The sequence below is a fragment of the Stegostoma tigrinum genome, chromosome 5 (genome assembly GCF_030684315.1).
Source record: "Stegostoma tigrinum isolate sSteTig4 chromosome 5, sSteTig4.hap1, whole genome shotgun sequence".
Classification (NCBI taxonomy): Eukaryota; Metazoa; Chordata; class Chondrichthyes; order Orectolobiformes; family Stegostomatidae; genus Stegostoma; species Stegostoma tigrinum.
In genome coordinates, this window is record NC_081358.1 from 99056302 (window position 1) to 99073430 (window position 17129).

Below are 17129 nucleotides of genomic sequence, written 5' to 3' on the forward strand. Positions count from 1 at the left end.
GGAGATCATGTTTTACTAACTTGGAGCTTTTGAAGATATTACTACAAAATTGATAAAGGAAGGCTAATGGATGTAGTATACTTAGATTTTTAAAAGGCTTTTGAGAAGATTCTCTCAGGAGGCTGGTTAGAAAAAGAAAAACACGTGAGAGAGGAGGTAATGTATCGGCATGGATTAATGATTGGCTAGATAGACAGAAAACAGGAGTAAATGGCTTATTCTTACATTGCAGCTGTAATTGGGAGGGTTCTGCTAGGATCAGTTTTTGGAAGTTACAAAGCAGTACTAGAAGGATTTGGACAGGCTAAGTGAATGGACAATATAGCAGATGGAAAATAACGTGGAAAGCTTCGGTAGGTGACTGATGCACAGTATTTCTTAAATGCTACGATATTTGAAAATATAAACATATAAAAGGAACCTGGATTTCATTGATGACAAGTCACAGATGGCTAATATGCAGGCACAGCAAGCAATGAGGAAAGCTAATACCTTTTATTGCGAAAGGATTTCAGTGCAGAAGATAGCCTTGCTTCAAGTGTAGAAGAGCTTGGTTAGGCAGACATGATGGTAAAGGTGGTGTTTGACACCCTTGCCTTTATTGGTCAGTGCTGTGAGTACAGGAGTTGGGACACCATGTTGCAGCTGTACAGGACATTGGTGAGGCTACATTTAGAACATTTTGTTCAGTTCTGGTCTTCCTGATATAGCAAAATTGTGGTGAAACTTGAAAGAGCTCAGAAAAGATTTACAAAGACATTGCCAGAATTGGGGGTTTGAGCCATAAGGAGAGGCTGAATAGGCTCGGGCTACTTTCCCTGAATCATTGGAAGCTGGGGGTTGACCTTATAGAGGTTTAAAAACTCAAGGGGCATTGACAGGACAAACAGCCAAGGTCTTTTCCTCAGAGTGGAGAAGTCCAAAGTTAGAGGGCATAGGTTTAAGGGGAGAGGGGCAAGATTTAAAAGAGGGGCCTAAGTGATTCTTCTTCACTCAGAGTGGTGCTTGTATGGAATGAGCTGCCAGAGGCAGCGGGGGGAGGCTGACACAATTACAACATTTAAAAAGGTATCAGGATAGGTACATGAATGGGAAGGGTTTACAGGGATATGGGCCAAATGCTGGCAAGTGGGACTAGGTCAGATTAGTAATACCTGATCAGCATGGATGAGTTGTATCGAAGAGCTTGTTTCCATGCTATACAACTATCTGAGTTTAGACTCTGTACGTGGACCTGGAGTACTGAAACCAAAAATTTCTCTCATTTGAGGAAAGATATTATTGCCAAAAGTAGTAAATGCAACAAAAGGATCAGCAGACTTGTTCCAGGAAGGGAGGACCATCTTTTGGGGAGATTGGGAAAATTGGGCCCACATTCTCTAGCATTCTGAAGGATGAGAGGTGATCTGATTGAAAGAGCCGGCACGGTGGCTCAAGTGGTTAGCACTGTTGCCTCATAACACCAGGGACCCGGGTTCGATTCCATCCTCTGGTGACTCGGCAAAATCCACACAGGCATTCTCCCCATGTCTGCATGAGTTTCCTCTGGGTACTCTGGTTTCCTCCCACAGTCCAAAGATTTGCAGGCTAGGTGGATTAATGATGCTAAATTGCCCAAGTCTTCAGGAATGTGTACTTTAGGTGGGTATAGGGGGATGAGTCTGGGTTGGATGCTCCAAGGGTCGGTGTAGATTTTTTGGGCCGAAGGGCCTGTTTCCACACTGTAGGGATTCTATGATTCTACGAAAGGAAGAGATAGGGTAGATGCAGACAAGATGTTTTGCCTATGTACAGAATCTAAAACTGGGGGCCACAATTTAAAAATAAGTGGTATGCCGATAGGGTTTGAGATGCGGAGAAATTATTTTTACTCAAAAGGGTTGTGAACTTTTGGAATTCTCTACCATAAGGAGCCAGTTTTTGGGTATAAGTTTATGATTTATAGATTTCAGATTACCAATATGTACAGGGTTGTGGGGATGGAGTCGCATTGAAATGTTCAATCAACCATGATCATGCCAACAGTAGCCAGGCTTGATTGGCTGAATGGCCAACTCCTGATCCTGAGACTCCGTCTCTTTCCTTGGCATATAAAACAGCATCACCTACAAGCTCCCTTCCAAACCACTGACCGTCCAGACTTCAGTGTTGCTGAGTCAAAAATCCTGGGAACACCTCAACTTCTCTCAAATTTCCCACACTTCTGCCCTCAAAGCCCCTCCCCCTAACAAAAATAAAGCCAGAATTCCCTTTGTCCCCTCAGTTCACCCCAACCAAACTCTGCATCCAATGTATCATTCTCCACCAGTTCCGCCAGCTACAATCTGACCCTACCAAAGAGATATTTCCCTTCCCACCCCTACCTGCCTTTCATTGGGACCGCGCTCTCTACGACTCCCTCATCCGTTCCACGCTCCCCACTTACCACATCACACCCAGCACCTTTCCCTGCAACCACAGTAAGGGCTACACCTACCCCTATCTTGCTCCTGAACTCCACTTGAGGCCCACAGAAAATGTTTCATATCGGGCAGGGGTTGTCACTGCTCCCGACGTGGCCTTCTCTACATCGGTGAGACCAAGCATAGACTCGGAGACAGTTTTGTAGGATATCTACACTCTGCACGTGACAAACGACAACACCTTTCGGTGGCCAACCATTTTAACACCCTCTCCCACTGCTTGGAAGACATGTCCATCCTGAGCCTCCTCCAGTGTCACAATGACCCCGCACGCAAACTGGAGGAGCAACACCTCATATTCCACCTTAGGAGCCTACAACCCAATGGCCGAGACATGGAATTCACCAGTTTTAAAATCTCTCCACCCTTGGCCTCATCCCATGTTCAACCCTCCATCTCATCCCCTCCTCCTTGACCTAACACAACCAGTTCATCATCTCTCCCACCTACCTGCCTACTGATCAATCCCCATCCCTCCCTAATCGCACTCATCTATCACCATCCCACATACCTTCCCCTGCCCCACCACTCCTCCCTCTATTTATTTCCCAGCTCCCTTCCCCCTCCCCATTTCTGAAGAAGGGTCCAGACTTGAAACATCAGCTTTTCTGCTCCTCTGATGCTGCCTGACCTGCTGTGTTCCTCCAGTTCCACACTGTTATATTTGAGACATCCAGTAGTTGTATGCAAGCAAGACTTTACCCTCTCCCTCACCCCTTTAGTGCGATGTCCTAGTCTTTGCTCTCATGTTATTGCCAGAACAATATTGCCTGAATGCTCTATTATGGTACGTAACAGACATAGCAACTGAACAATTAACTAAGAGATAGCAAGAATCGCCGATGCTGGAGTCAGAGATAACAGTGTGGTACTGAAGGAACACAGCAGACCAGGAAGCATCAGAGCAGCAGGAAAGTTGACATTTTGGGCCAGGACACTTCTTCAGGCCTTCAGAACCTTTTTCTGCAGTGGGATCCTGAACAATTAAATCTCACTGTTACTGCATTGATAACTAGGCCCCTCATACAGTTTCTCCTCTTTCTACAGTGCTGAGTAGAATATTATTCCAGAAATACAAACTGTTCCCATTCTTTGCTCCAATGTTCCTAATAACATTGAAAAAAAATCATTTTTGGAGTAAAAATGTCATTGCCTATCTTGGAACATCTATGAAAAAGACAAGATGTCTCTCACCTATTTGTCACTACTATATTCACTGCCACTTAATTCAATCCAAATTTGTGCTCTATTTTTGGCATTAGTTCTACATTTTTTTCTTCATAGTTACTTTTAATCTATGTCTTTGGTCTTCTCTTACAATTTAATTATTCTTTTATAATTTCTCTCTTGCACACTTTCACCAAGTCACCTAAACTTTCTCTTGGCAAACAAGTGCCAAAATGTCTGTAATACGCCCCCATAAAGCAGAAAGACTCTGGAGATGAGCCTTGATATTTTTTCGTACCATTTCTGATTCGCTATATTAAGCACAGGTAACCAAAGACAACAGTAGTCAAGGCACAGTCACGTGGAAGAACTATGCAGCTCAAGCTTAATATCTGCCAAGTTTCACCCTGATTAAACAACATCATTCAGTGTGTATTCATGTTTATCATGTAATCTCTAACATTTGGTCCTTATTTCAATCTGTATTACAGAAAATGAAATCAACAAGATTTTGAAAGGAGGTTTTACAACATTGAAAGGACTTGCTGAGGTGACTAACTATGCAGCGTAGTATAATGGGCTGCTCATACGCTTTCACAAATGACTAGTCATGGCAGCAACTACTTAGTCAAGTCAGCTACTTCGATTAGATTAGATCAGATCAGAATCCCTACAGTGTGGAAACAGGCCCTTCGGCCCAACAAGTCCACACCGCCCCTTGAAGCATCCCAGCCAGACCCATCCCCCCTAAAACCCACACCCCCCAGAACACTACGGGCAATTTAGCATGGCGAATCCACCTAACCTGCACATCTTTGGACTGTGGGAGGAAACCGGAGCACCCGGAGGAAACCCACGCAGACACGGGGAGAATGTGCAAACTCCATACAGACAGTTGCCCGAGGCGGGAATCAAACCCGGGTCCCTGGCGCTGTGAGGCTGCAGTGCTAACCACTGAGTGCTAACTTACTGAGAAGAGGAATCAAAACTGAGAGAAAACAACAGCGTTATTTAATCTGGAGGAAGGTTGCATATGAATGCTCAGAATGGAGTAGGTTTGAAGGGCTAAATTGGCATTTGTAAAGGAGACAATTACAGTACGTCAACTTCACCACCCACCATCCAAAATTTTTATCTCAAAACGATCTGTAATTACATTTCTATTAATATACTTATATGGCACATCCTAAAAAAAGTCAGCTACTTTTTAAATAATTCCTTTCAAATAAGAGACATTTAATAGACACCAAAAAAAACGCAGTTAGTTAGAATGGCTTTCTCAGCCAAACCTGTGAACTGCCTTCAGCATTGCTGCATTGCAACTGCAGGAATTCACTAAGTTTACTTCTACAGAACATTCCTCAACCTTCTATTGTGTAGCACAAAAGACGACAAAAATAGTAGTGTCGTGAGGATATCATCATCTCCAAATTCTTCTCAAAGTGGCACACCACCATTGATTAGGTGTTTCTGCATTATCATTTGCTCAAAACCTGGATATCCTTTCAACACCATTATGAAAACATTATAACCACAAAGGCAGCATCAGATCCAAAAGGCTCGTTAACATATTTTCAGGTGGTGATGCAAAATAATCTCACTCTTGCCAGAATTTCAAAATCACAGAAAAAATACTTTAACTCACATCTGGACCCTGTGTAGACTCTTTCACCCGGGGGGACTGTTGAGAAAGATGATAAAAACATGAATAATTAAACACACAAACATGATCATTAATATCAAGACAACTACAAAACTGACGTATAGAAGAAAAGCCAACTGTATTAGGTTAAATAAATAGTGTTAACATCGCATCTTAGAAAGGATTAAAATGACTGAACTCTTCCAAGCTTATACCCCGAAAAAAAGTCACCATTTTTCTACATTAGATGCTGTTCACTTCCTGCATTTTTGTGTTCTTTTTGAGATTTTTGAGTTGCCAACAGCACATTTCCCCCCTTTAAAGTGCAGGGAGAAGGGCAGCAGGAAAAGCATTCCTAGTTTCATGCCCCAGCTTGCACTCAACAATGTTTGACTGCTGTATACTCTTGATCCTTCCAATGTGGAGACCTTTGGAGCATTTTAGCCAGAAGATTGGGAAGCGGGATAAGGTGGCAAAGTAACTTAAAACCTCTCGGCAAATAAGAAGGGGAGAGAAATTTCAGAGTCAGGAGCAGTGAGGGGAGAGGGGCAGACTCAGCCAGCTAAAGCCGCAACAGAAGAGAGGCTCTCGACTTGAATTTTGACGTCAAGGTGGCTTCAACCAGGAGAAGTCTGAATGGTCTGCTGTGAAATAGACAGCCTGCTCTTACAGCATTCAAAGTTAGAATGCTCCATATCAATCAATCTGCATCAAACCCAAGCAAAACTGTGGGTCCCTCAGACAGGTTGGAATGGGGGTGGCAGCAATGTATCTGTGTTTGTCTTTCTGTGTAACAGAGCCTGTTCCCTACTCGGGGCAAAGGAATGTACGCTGTGTAGTAGGCTATATGTACTGTCAGCCCACATTAACAAAAAACCCACACACAGGCATTTTCCACCACTCAGTACTCAGTTCGGGATCCGGGGAAAAAAAAAGAAAATCAGGATTTTCATGAACAACCTCAGCAGACTCGAATATCACACTGACATCATTGTCCTGCAAATCTGGCATCATGATGCTGACTTTGCTGCTCTGAAACAAACACAATAGGCACAAGATCAGCTCTAAGAACAAGGCAGCACATATTCCTTCTCTGGAATGGGAAATCAGAAGAACACCAACTCTATGGGTTTGAATTCACTCTAGAAAGAAGACAAGTTGACCGCCTCTTATTCCACAAGCGATTCATCAAAGCCCCAGTCATTGACTCTCAGTAAGCCTAGTGACACTGAATGAACAGGAACTGCAACATCCAGAGTGTCCAAATGACACTTAAACCCACTATAAACAGCACAGGGACGAAAACTATAGGTTTCTCCACCAGGAAATATCAATACGAGAATGCCTAGGAGATCTGGAAGCTAAAGTACGAGCACAATATATTTCTAAACTTGAACACCACCAAAACCCAAAGCAAAGTCTATAGGCAAATGAACGTCAAGGACCAACAAAATTAAAAACAACTCGTGCTAAAGAACAGAAGAAAGAGCATAGAAAATCCAGCAATTCATCGACAACAATTGCATGTACAGATTCTTCAGTGCAGTCACTGCCCAAGTCCTCCACAACAATCCCCAACATAGGCACCCCACAAGGATGCATACTTGGTCCCTTACCATACTCAGTGCACACACATGACTGCGTTGCCAAGTTCCGTCTGAACGCCATCTACAAGGTTGCTGGTGACACCATTGTTGTAGGCCAGATATCAAACAATGATGAGACAGATTACAGTAAAGAGATAGAGTATTTGGTGGCGTTGTATAAAGATGACAAACTCTCCCTCAACGTCAGCAAAACTAAAGGGCTGACCATCGATTTCAGGTATCAAGAAGCAGCAGGGTATGCCCCTATCTACATCAATGGTGCAGAGGTGGAGACGATCGATAGTTAAGTTCCTGGGTGTGAAGGACACCAACCTGTCCTGGACCACCCCACTGATGCAACGGTCAACAATGCCTCCTCTTCTTCAGGAGGCAAAGGAAATTTGACATTTTCATAAGTACTCTCACCAATGTTTAGAGTTGCACCATAGAAAGCATTCTTATGAATGTTTATTCATTCTTATTCTTAAGAATGCCTTTAGACTTTGCTTTGGATACATTATGGCTTGGTACAGTAACTACCCTGCCCAGGGCCACAAGAAACTAGTGTTCTGAACACAGGCCAGTCTAGCACACAAGCTAACCTTCCATCCAATGACTCCATCTGCACTTCGGATGGCACAGTGGCTAACAGTGCTGCCTCACAGCGGCTAACACTGCTGACTCACAGTGCCAGGGATCCGGGTTCGATTCCAGCCTCGGGTGAATGTCTGTGAGGAGTTTGCACATTCTCCCTGTGTCTGCGTGGGTTCCCGCCAGGTGCTCCAGTTTCCTCCCACACTCCAAAGATGTGCAGGTTAGGTGGATTGGCCATACTAAAATTGCCCAAAGTGTTCAGGGAGGTGTAGATTACAGGGGGATGGGTTTGGGTGGGATGCTCTGAGGTGCGGTGTGGACTCGGTGGGCCGAAGGGCTTGTTTCAACACTGTGGAGATTCTATTCTATTCTATTCTGTTCTTGCTGCCTTGGAAAGGCAGCCAAAGACCCCATCTACGCTGGTTATAATCTGTTCCAAATGCCATCCAGCAATAGAGTAAAAAAAAGCTTAGACAAATACCAAACAGGCTCAAGAACAGCTCCTTCCCTTCTGTTATTAGACTTCTAACCGTACCTTTCAAATTTCAAATCTAATGTTGATCTTGCTTTTCATGCACCTTCTTTGCAGTGCAATTTTGTATTCTTTGTTCTGTTCAAACATCCTATGATCTTTGTATGTTACGATCTGTCCATACTGCATGCAAAACAAAACTTCTCACTATAATAGGTACGTGACAATAATAAACCAAATCAAATAAATGAACGTCAAATCAAAGGCCTATCCTATAGAGCTAAGACAGACTGACACTCACTCAACAACTGAGACAGTTAGCACTTCTAATAAGAATCTCAACTGAAAATAATCTTCAACGCAAGTGCTCTCGACCACATCCCACAGCACTGCTCCAATCTTCGGGAGGTTAAAAAGGTCATTCGACAACTAAGAATCAAACGACTATCAGAGCAGATGGAATCCTCACAAAATACTACAGTAGAGCTCTTGGCACAAATACATAATCTCATCTGCCATCCGAGAGTTACAGAATTTACAGCAGCAGTAGCAGACAACACTGACCTCTGTGTCCTAGCTCACAAGGAGCTGCACTGAAATAGCCCAAAATTACATCAAGTTGATTCATAGTTAACAGCAGGTAAACTTTTCAAAGCTACATTTACAAAGAATTATGTAAACGGACACCAGATATTGAATGTCATCGAGTGATAATCCACAAGTAAGAACTGTGGCACAGGGTTAAAAATTGTAGACAGGAAGAATGGAAAAAAACAGGTGGAATAAAATATTGGCAGTTTCCTAATCCACTCATAACACTTTAGCCTAAAACACTGTGGTTCCACTGAACACAAAAACCAATTCAAAATAAACAGGGATTTGTTGATGATTGTCCTTCAGCCATTAACTGCAGCAGTATAAAATGGAAACCATTAACACCTTCATATTGACAAAAGCAGATGACTCTTTTTACTTAGTGTTTGCAAATCCATGCTGGCCATCCTTTGCACTGCATCCTGGTTTTTAAACAATTTACAGTTTAGATGCATTTAAATCATTTTTTAAAAAAGTAAAGTAATTTAATGCAGACAGATGTATTTCACATTATCTCATTCATTTTGAGCAATAAATCTCAGCCCTGTTCTTTTGGTCACAGATCATTGTATGCAAAAATACTTGCACTGTTTTTGCTAAAGCAAAGGACAAGTTCTCAGTGCTGGAGAGGAACATGGAATGGGAAGGTAGGGATCCAGTTGCCCATATTCATGTTGGCATGAACATTGTTAGGATCGGAAAGCAAGTCCTGCTGAAAGACTGCTTAAGGATATGGTGGCATTGCATGGCAACTAGTTTGATGATAGTGGGACAGGAAGAGACAGAAACAACAAGCATAAGATGAAGCAGCAAATTGGGGTCAAAAGTGAAATAAAATGATACAAGCAAAATTAATAGTTCTTTATTTAAATATATATATATTACTTGAAACAAAATAATTGAATTAAGAGCATAAATAATGGGCAATGATCTTATAAACTTTGTTTCAAGGAGATCAAAGTTGGGAACTAAACATTCAGAAATGTGTGACTTTTCAAAGGACAGGCAGGAAGGCAGGTTGGTGGGGTGATTCTGTTAGTGTAAAGTAGAACAAGTACAATGGCAAGAAATTATCTTTAATTAAATGATGTAAAATTCACGTGGGTGGAGGGAGCAATAGCAAGAGGAACATAGCACTACTAGTAGTAGTCTTTATGCCCCCTAAAAAGTAGCTGCTCAGTAGGATGTATAATAAATCATGACATAATGAGGACATTACAACAATCAGACACTCAAACATTAATTATGGGTGATTTTAATTTTCACAGATTGAGAGATCCGGGTAGCCATCAGGAAGAAATGCAAGAACTGCAGGTGCTGGAGTCAAAATCAACTGCGTGGAGCTGGACGAACACTTAAATGGGGAAAAACTGCAGAAATCTGAAGCACACAGATTTGAAGGTTTTTAATGCACAAATCAGAGTTAGCAAATAGTTTCAGTTGGTAATACAGAAGGCAAGTGGAACGTTTGTCTGCATTTCAAAGGAAATGGACAGGGGATTTTGCTGACACGATTCAAGGCATTAGTCACACCATACCATAAATACTTGGTCCACCTTCTCGAAGGAGAGATATATTGGCAATGGAGGCAGTCCAGAAAGATTTCACTGAGTTGTCCCTGCATACGGAATGATTTTCTTAACAGGACATGTTCAGTAGGTTGGAGGAGTACTGATTGGAAGAAAGAGAGCTTATTGAACCTTAAAGATTCTTAGAAAGCTTGTATCAGAGAATATGGGAACTGCAGATGCTGGAGAATACAAGATAACAAAGTGTAGAACTGGATGAACACAGCAGGCCAAGCAGCATCTAAGATGCTGCTTGACCTGCTGTGTTCATCCAGCTCTACACTTTGTTTTCTTAGAAAGCGTGACAGGTTACATCGGGAGAAGGTAATTCCCTTCGTGGGCCAGAGGGCATAATCTCAGGAGTAAAGAGTCATTCATTTAAGGCAGAAGTGAGGAGGCATTCTTTCAAAGGGGATGCTGAGGCTGGGTCATTCAATACATTGAAGTCCAAGATATTCATATTTTTTAACCAGGAACTGAATCAATAGTTATGGGAATAAGGCAGAAATGGAAGGTTGAGAATTATTGGATCAGCTATGATCTCATTGGATCATGGAGCAGACTTGCTGGACAAAATGGTCTACTTCAGCTCTTACATCTTAGAATATTATGGCTTAACGAATGCAATACCTGGGTAAGTTTGTAAATCACGTTTACAATTAATGTAGAAAATTAATTTGATGAGAGAATACTCAGTCACCATGAAATGTACAGCTGTGTTATGTCTCCATTTAACAAAATATGACAAGCAGCTGACATAAACTAGGTCCCAACGTTAATATGAAAGCAGGTTTGTTGTCAATTTTTCAATGTTTACACACTACGAAAAGATTTGAAAACAGCAGTTTTACACATGGAGATCATGGATGTACACAAACCATTCTCTAAGATTCAGATTGCACAGCATGAGATAATTAAGGATGGATTCTGTTAGACAGAATGTGATGGAGAAAAGTAAAGTCTAACAAAAGAGTCATACTAAATTTGAAGCATTAACCATTTCTCTCTCTACAGTTTCTACCAGAGATGTTGAATTTTGCCAGCATTCCCTGTGCTTGATTTAAAATTTAACTGTCCTTTATCACTTTTTTTGATTGCATTCTTAATGTTTACAACAAACAATGTGTATATACTGGTCTGGTACATCACTTTAACCTGTAACTAATTTATAGTGATTAGGTAAGTTGATAGAATTTTAACCTAAATTTTGCAGCTTGCATTTCATAAAGTTGTTCATTTTGCTGTAGGAAGGGACACATGGCATTTTTATAATGAAAGAGTCTGATTAACCAGTCGACTATTAATTAAAACTAACTGGTGCTCATATAAGTTTGACTGCAAAGGTTGTTCAGGCTAAAGTTCTAGGCTTAAACATTTTCAGCTGCTTCACAAAACTACCTTCCCTCTCACATAATATCAGGAACTTTCCTCAGAATTGCATAATTTACAATATCATTCATGACTTCTCAGATAACGAAGCAATCAACAGCCAAAATGTACTCTGTCCGGTCCTGGCCTGATTGGTGGCAAGCAACATTAACATCACACAAGTACCAGACCACGACTATTCTTCCAATAAGTCAGAATCAAACCAACGCCCCCAACCATTTCAGAAAGGCAATGGTATTACCATTCTGAATTCCCTTTAGGGGCTACCAGTGACCTGAAAATGAACAAGTCCAGCCATACTGGAGTTACAAGAACTAGTCACAGGCTGAGAATTCTACAAGTGTAACTCACATTCTGACTTCTCGGTGTCATATGGGTGCATTTTGCGATACAAGAGATTTATATACATTTCGTCATTAACTTGAGAGTTTGGATTTGAATGAATATCATAGAATAGATTCTATGTCTCTGAATGGGTTGACTAATTAGCTAGCAGGTTTTTCTGTAGCCATGGTAATTTTTTTGAAAAAGAGGAAAGTGAGTGTGATACCCGCGCAATTGAATTTTGTTTTCATTGAGGAAGCCTTTACAAGCAAATGAAGTAAAGTGCATTAGCTTTCAGTTTAGAAGGTCAGAAGCTGTATTTTTTATTCCGATTCAGGGAAACATTCATACCTTGGGGGAAAAAAAGTTACTGGGTTTCAGTTCGGCACGCTTGAAGTAGTCTTGGCTGAAGCTGGATATGTAAAACAATTCCTCCAGAGAAGGGGAGCGGAGATAATTTAGAACTGTTAAGAAACAGGTTACCTCAGCTTAATTTAAACTTCCAGATCAGAAGTGTTTGGTTAAAACCCTGAAAAGGCTATTTGAAGCTAAGAAAGTCTAGGCTTTAATAAAAAAAGAACTGCAGATGCTATAAATCAGGAACAAAAACAGAGTTGCTAGAAAAGCTCAGCAGGTCTGGCAGAATCTGTGGAGGAGAAAACAGAGATAATGTTTTGGGTATGGTGGCCCTTCCACGGAACTGTTCCTCCAGTTCTGTGGAAGGGTCACCGGACCTGAAACATTATCTCTGTTTTCTCCTGCATAGATGCTGCCAGACCTGCTGAGCTTTTCCAGCAACTTTGTTTTTGTTCATAGTCTAAGCTTTGCTGCAGAAAGTCTCAAGGAAGGGCTATTCACATTTTTAATTGAAGCGACAGATATGGCAAACTATATAGAATAGAGAAAGGAATTCTTTTTGGTCTTTGAGTATTATAGTTAGATGCTGTTGAGATGAATGGAATTGTATTTTTCCATGTGTTTCAAAAATTTTAAACTTGCTTTATACGAAAATGGTTTAGTTTATTTTCATGAAAGAAAGGACTTTATTGTTCTACTTTATTGTTAAAACCAAACCTGGTGTTGAGTGACCAGCATGTCAAAACCAAATAAAAATCAAAATATGATCCATCAAACCAGGTTTCAGTCTGGAATCTGACCTGCTCAGTACTGACATCAGCTGGGATCATTACAAGTACCAAAAACACTCAAGTGTTCGACACTATCCGAAACAAAGCAGTCTGCTTCATCAATTCCCCAGCTATCACACTTCGAATGATAAACAACAAAGACCAAATACCCATCACCGGCAGGCTGACCACTTTCCACGGGCTCAGTACACTCTATGCTAATTTTAAAACACTTACTAATGAAAAAAATCCAAAAATTATGGATCAACTTTTAGAAGATCAATTTTCACACAACTATAAACATGAAGAAAATTGGGCCAATGGTTAGTACACAAGCAGATAACAGAATTTAGTCCTACACCTCTGAAGAAACAATATTAAGAGTCGGAGTTATTCAGCACGAACAGTCTCTTCATTCCAACTCGTCCACGTCCGACGAGATGTCCTAACTGATCGGGTCCCGTCAGCATTTGACCCATATTCCTCTAAACCCTTCCTATTCACATATCCATCTGATCACTTTTAGATGTTGTAATTGTACCTGCATCCACCATTGCTTCTGGCAGTTTGTTCCAGGCACACTACACTCTGCATGAAAGCACTGCCCCTCAGGTGCCTTTTAAATCGTTCCCTTCTCACCTTAGACCTACGCCCTCAAATTTTGGACTCCAGTACCCTGGGGAAAATACCTTAGCTATTCACCTCATCAATGCCCCTCATGATTTTGTAAACTTCTAATGTCATCCCCTCAGCTTCCAAGGCTCCAGGGAAAAACGTTCGAGGTTATGCAGCCCCTCCTTATGACGCAAACCCTCACACCCTGGTAACATTCTTGTAAATCTTTTTTGAACCCTTTCAAGTTTTACAATATCTCTCCTGTAGCAGGGAGACTAGAATTGTTGCAGTATTCCAAAAGTAGCCTAACCAATGTCCTGTACAGCCGCAACAAACAACTCCTATACTATATGAACTGACCAATGAAGGCAAGCACGCCAAATGCCTGCTTCACCACCCTGACTATATACAACTTCACTTTCAAGGAGCTAAGCGCCCACATCCCCTTAGTTAGGGCAGTGTTGCCGAAAAATCAGTGTGCAAGTCCTGCCCGGATTTGCCTTATCAAAATGCAACATCTCAAATTTACCGAAATTAAACTCCACCCGCCACTCCTCGGTCCCGTTGCACTGAGATAATCTTCTTTAGTGAAAATTGCATGGCAGACAGGAGATGCACAACGTGCGAAAAGTTGGAGGAACACAGCACATGAAAAATGATAGGATTAGACAAAGTTATAGCCAGAATTTTAAACCAGGTTGGCAAGAACTGAGATAAATCATAGGAGATAGTAGTTAGGAATTGGGCAGCAGAAGTTGAATGATCTCAAGGAGACTGTATGTTAGAAGATCAGCTGGAGTTTGTTGGAATAAAGAATGGAAGTAGGAAAAGAATGAGTGTTTCAGCAACAAGGAGATGGTGATGTTGTAGAACAGGAAGCAGAAGGTCTGTGTGGTGGAAAGTAGTTGTGCCTAGAGTTTAATTCAGGCCAAAACAAGATACAGAGTTTTCAAACAGTTTGTTCAGCCTGACACAATGACTAAGGGATAGTGGAAATAGGAGTGTGGGAATGTAGTTTCTGATAGACAAGAAAGAAATTAACTGTAGTTTCCTAGTATTTAATTGTAGGAAATGTTTGCTCTTCCATCATTGGATATTAGATCATCTCATGTAGAGAGTGGAAGGTTTGAAAGTTGGGTGTGGTCAACCTACATCAAGAACAAATATTATGTCTTTCAGAAGAAGGTGGATGTTAAGCTTGGAGGTCTTGTGAGACAACTGTGCAACTCTTCAATGTTTTATTCATCTTTAAAATAATACTGAGATAGCAAGCAAGAGACCATTGGTGAGTAGAAAAATAAACATTTGGAACATTGATGTTTCTGATTTGCCTGATGCTCACCTTTGGCGATAATGATCGGTGAAGCAGAAATAACTACCAGAAAAAAGGCATTTGCGCAAAAAAAAGAAACAGGAGATTACTTCCAGTTCTCTCTCATATAATTTATACAAGTTCAAGAGCTTTTGAGATTTTCTTTGAGTCAACGCTTGTTTGGGTAAATTGCATACTGAAACCATTCGTGCTGCTGGTTGTACTTGGCTTAACGTCTTACCCGCAACTGAGAGACTGCAGCCTTTCCTTCTTCACTCTCTTCATCTAACTCATCATCGCTCCACTCCCAGCCGCCATCTTCTGTTTTGTGTAGTCGACCACTAGAACCTGGAACCCTTCTCACCTGATCAGCATAAACAAAAAGGCAACAGTTAGGATCGCACCTTAAAAATGTGATACATCTTTGATTATTTCTCTTTTACTGGCAAGAAGAGGTATAAACTTCATTTCAAAATTGTACACTAAGTACACAGAAACAATTTGTATGAAGGCGTGAATCATGCCATCGTACAGATATTGATAATAAACTTCAGAGCTGCCAAACAGGTGTTCTCACTGGAGCTACAGGAAAGCAGTTACATGTGTCTGAAGCAGAAGATGGAGAACAAAGCTGGGAACCAAATATGTAGGTATTTGACTTTTCAAGAAGTTGATACAGTAGATTTGTTAGCACAAGATGGAATATGCATGATAGTAAGAAATTATATTGATCAGAAGATACAGAATACATATTGGTGGCGGCAAGAAATAACAAGACAACACTGGTGAGAATAGACTATAGCCCCTTATCAGTAACCATACTGTAGAGTAGAAAATAGATCATGACATAATGAGAATACGTAAAACAAAAGTAGTTCAATAAATCATAACAGATTTCAAATTTCAAGTAAATTGAGAATATCAAGTTGAGAGTGATAACCACGATGAAGAATTTATAGAATGTTCTAAGAAATTATCCTGTATACGACATGTTACAGACTCAACCAGGAATCAAGCTATTTTGGATCTGACGATGTGTAAAGAGGCAGGTTTTATAAATATGTCATACTAAAAGACCCCCTAGAAAATAGTGGCCAAATACGGTAGAATTTGGCATTCAGTTTGAGGAGAAGAAACTTGGGTCAGAAGCACCTGTACTAATAAGATCAACAAATAGGGTTGAATGCAGATTGACTACAGTGGATTAAGAAACATATTTAGCAGAAAAGGTGGTTGATGAACAATACTAGATCTTTATGGAAGGAATGGAGTATAAAAATAGGAAGTGTTGCAAAAGCATAAAATACACTGGTCAGACAATATGCAGAATGTGAGAATGGTTTTTGTTCCCTCAAAAGGTGATACAATGGCACTGGGGATTGTCAGAGAAATTTCACTAGGTCAATTCTGAGTCTGCAGGGTTTTCTTCTGAGGAGACGTTCATTAAGTTTGGTGCAGGCTCAGAGGAATTTAGACAGAGGGAACACTGTTTTGAATCAAGATTCTTAAGGGGCTTGACAGGGGTAAATGCGGAAGGGTTGTTCCCCCTTGTGGGGGAATCTAGCACTAGAAAGTATAAATCTTAGAGTAAAGGGTCAGCCATTTAAGATAGAGATGAGGAGGAATTTTTTCTCAAAAAGGTAGTCACTCTGTTGAATTCTTTACCACAGAAGACTGTAGAGGCTAAGTCATTAAGTATACTGCGGGCTTAGATAGGTAGATTTTTAATCAGTTATGAAGTGTTTATACCAATAAGGCATGAAAGTGGAGTTGAAGGCTAATCAGAGCGGCCATCTCATTGATGAGTCGAGTAGGCTTGATGTTTAATCTTTAAGCAAACTGACTACCCATTTTAATATGGCCAGTTTGTCCTCAAAGTTTAATATTTCCTCGTACTATTTCTTGGTCATCTTTTGTTGGTCATTGAAATTTTCCAATCTGCTGGTTTATCACTAATCGTTTTACTTTCAATTTGATACTATTCCTGGGTTAATTATGGCCAGTTTATCCCTTTCCTACAGTCCTTGCTGCTCACATATATTTTTGCTGTGGGTCATGAACAATTTTCTTCAACATTTGCATTTGATACTCAACCATTTTTTTTCTGCTAAATTTCTCTCCCAATCAACTTTGTAGTCAACTAAGCTCATATCTATGCAATTAGTCCTATTTCAAATTTAGCACCGTTGCTTCCAACTCAAGTTATCGCATTTGAAACCAAATATTAAATTCTACCATGTTACGATCACTGTTCCCTAAAGGATCTTTTACTGAAAT

The 17129-nt window shown here is 40.8% G+C and overlaps 1 protein-coding gene across 2 annotated transcripts in view; it reads right to left on the reverse strand.

Annotated features, from left to right (window-relative positions):
- LOC125451719 (serine/threonine-protein kinase OSR1-like) overlaps positions 1–17129 on the reverse strand; it is a 163307-nt gene that overhangs the window by 20742 nt on the left and 125436 nt on the right. For both annotated transcript variants that reach the window (XM_048529252.2, XM_048529253.2), the window contains exons 11-12: positions 15094–15216; positions 5275–5310 (exon numbers count right to left, since the gene is read on the reverse strand). In XM_048529252.2, coding sequence (XP_048385209.1) covers positions 5275–5310; positions 15094–15216 — 159 coding nt within the window. The remainder of the gene's footprint in view (positions 1–5274; positions 5311–15093; positions 15217–17129) is intronic.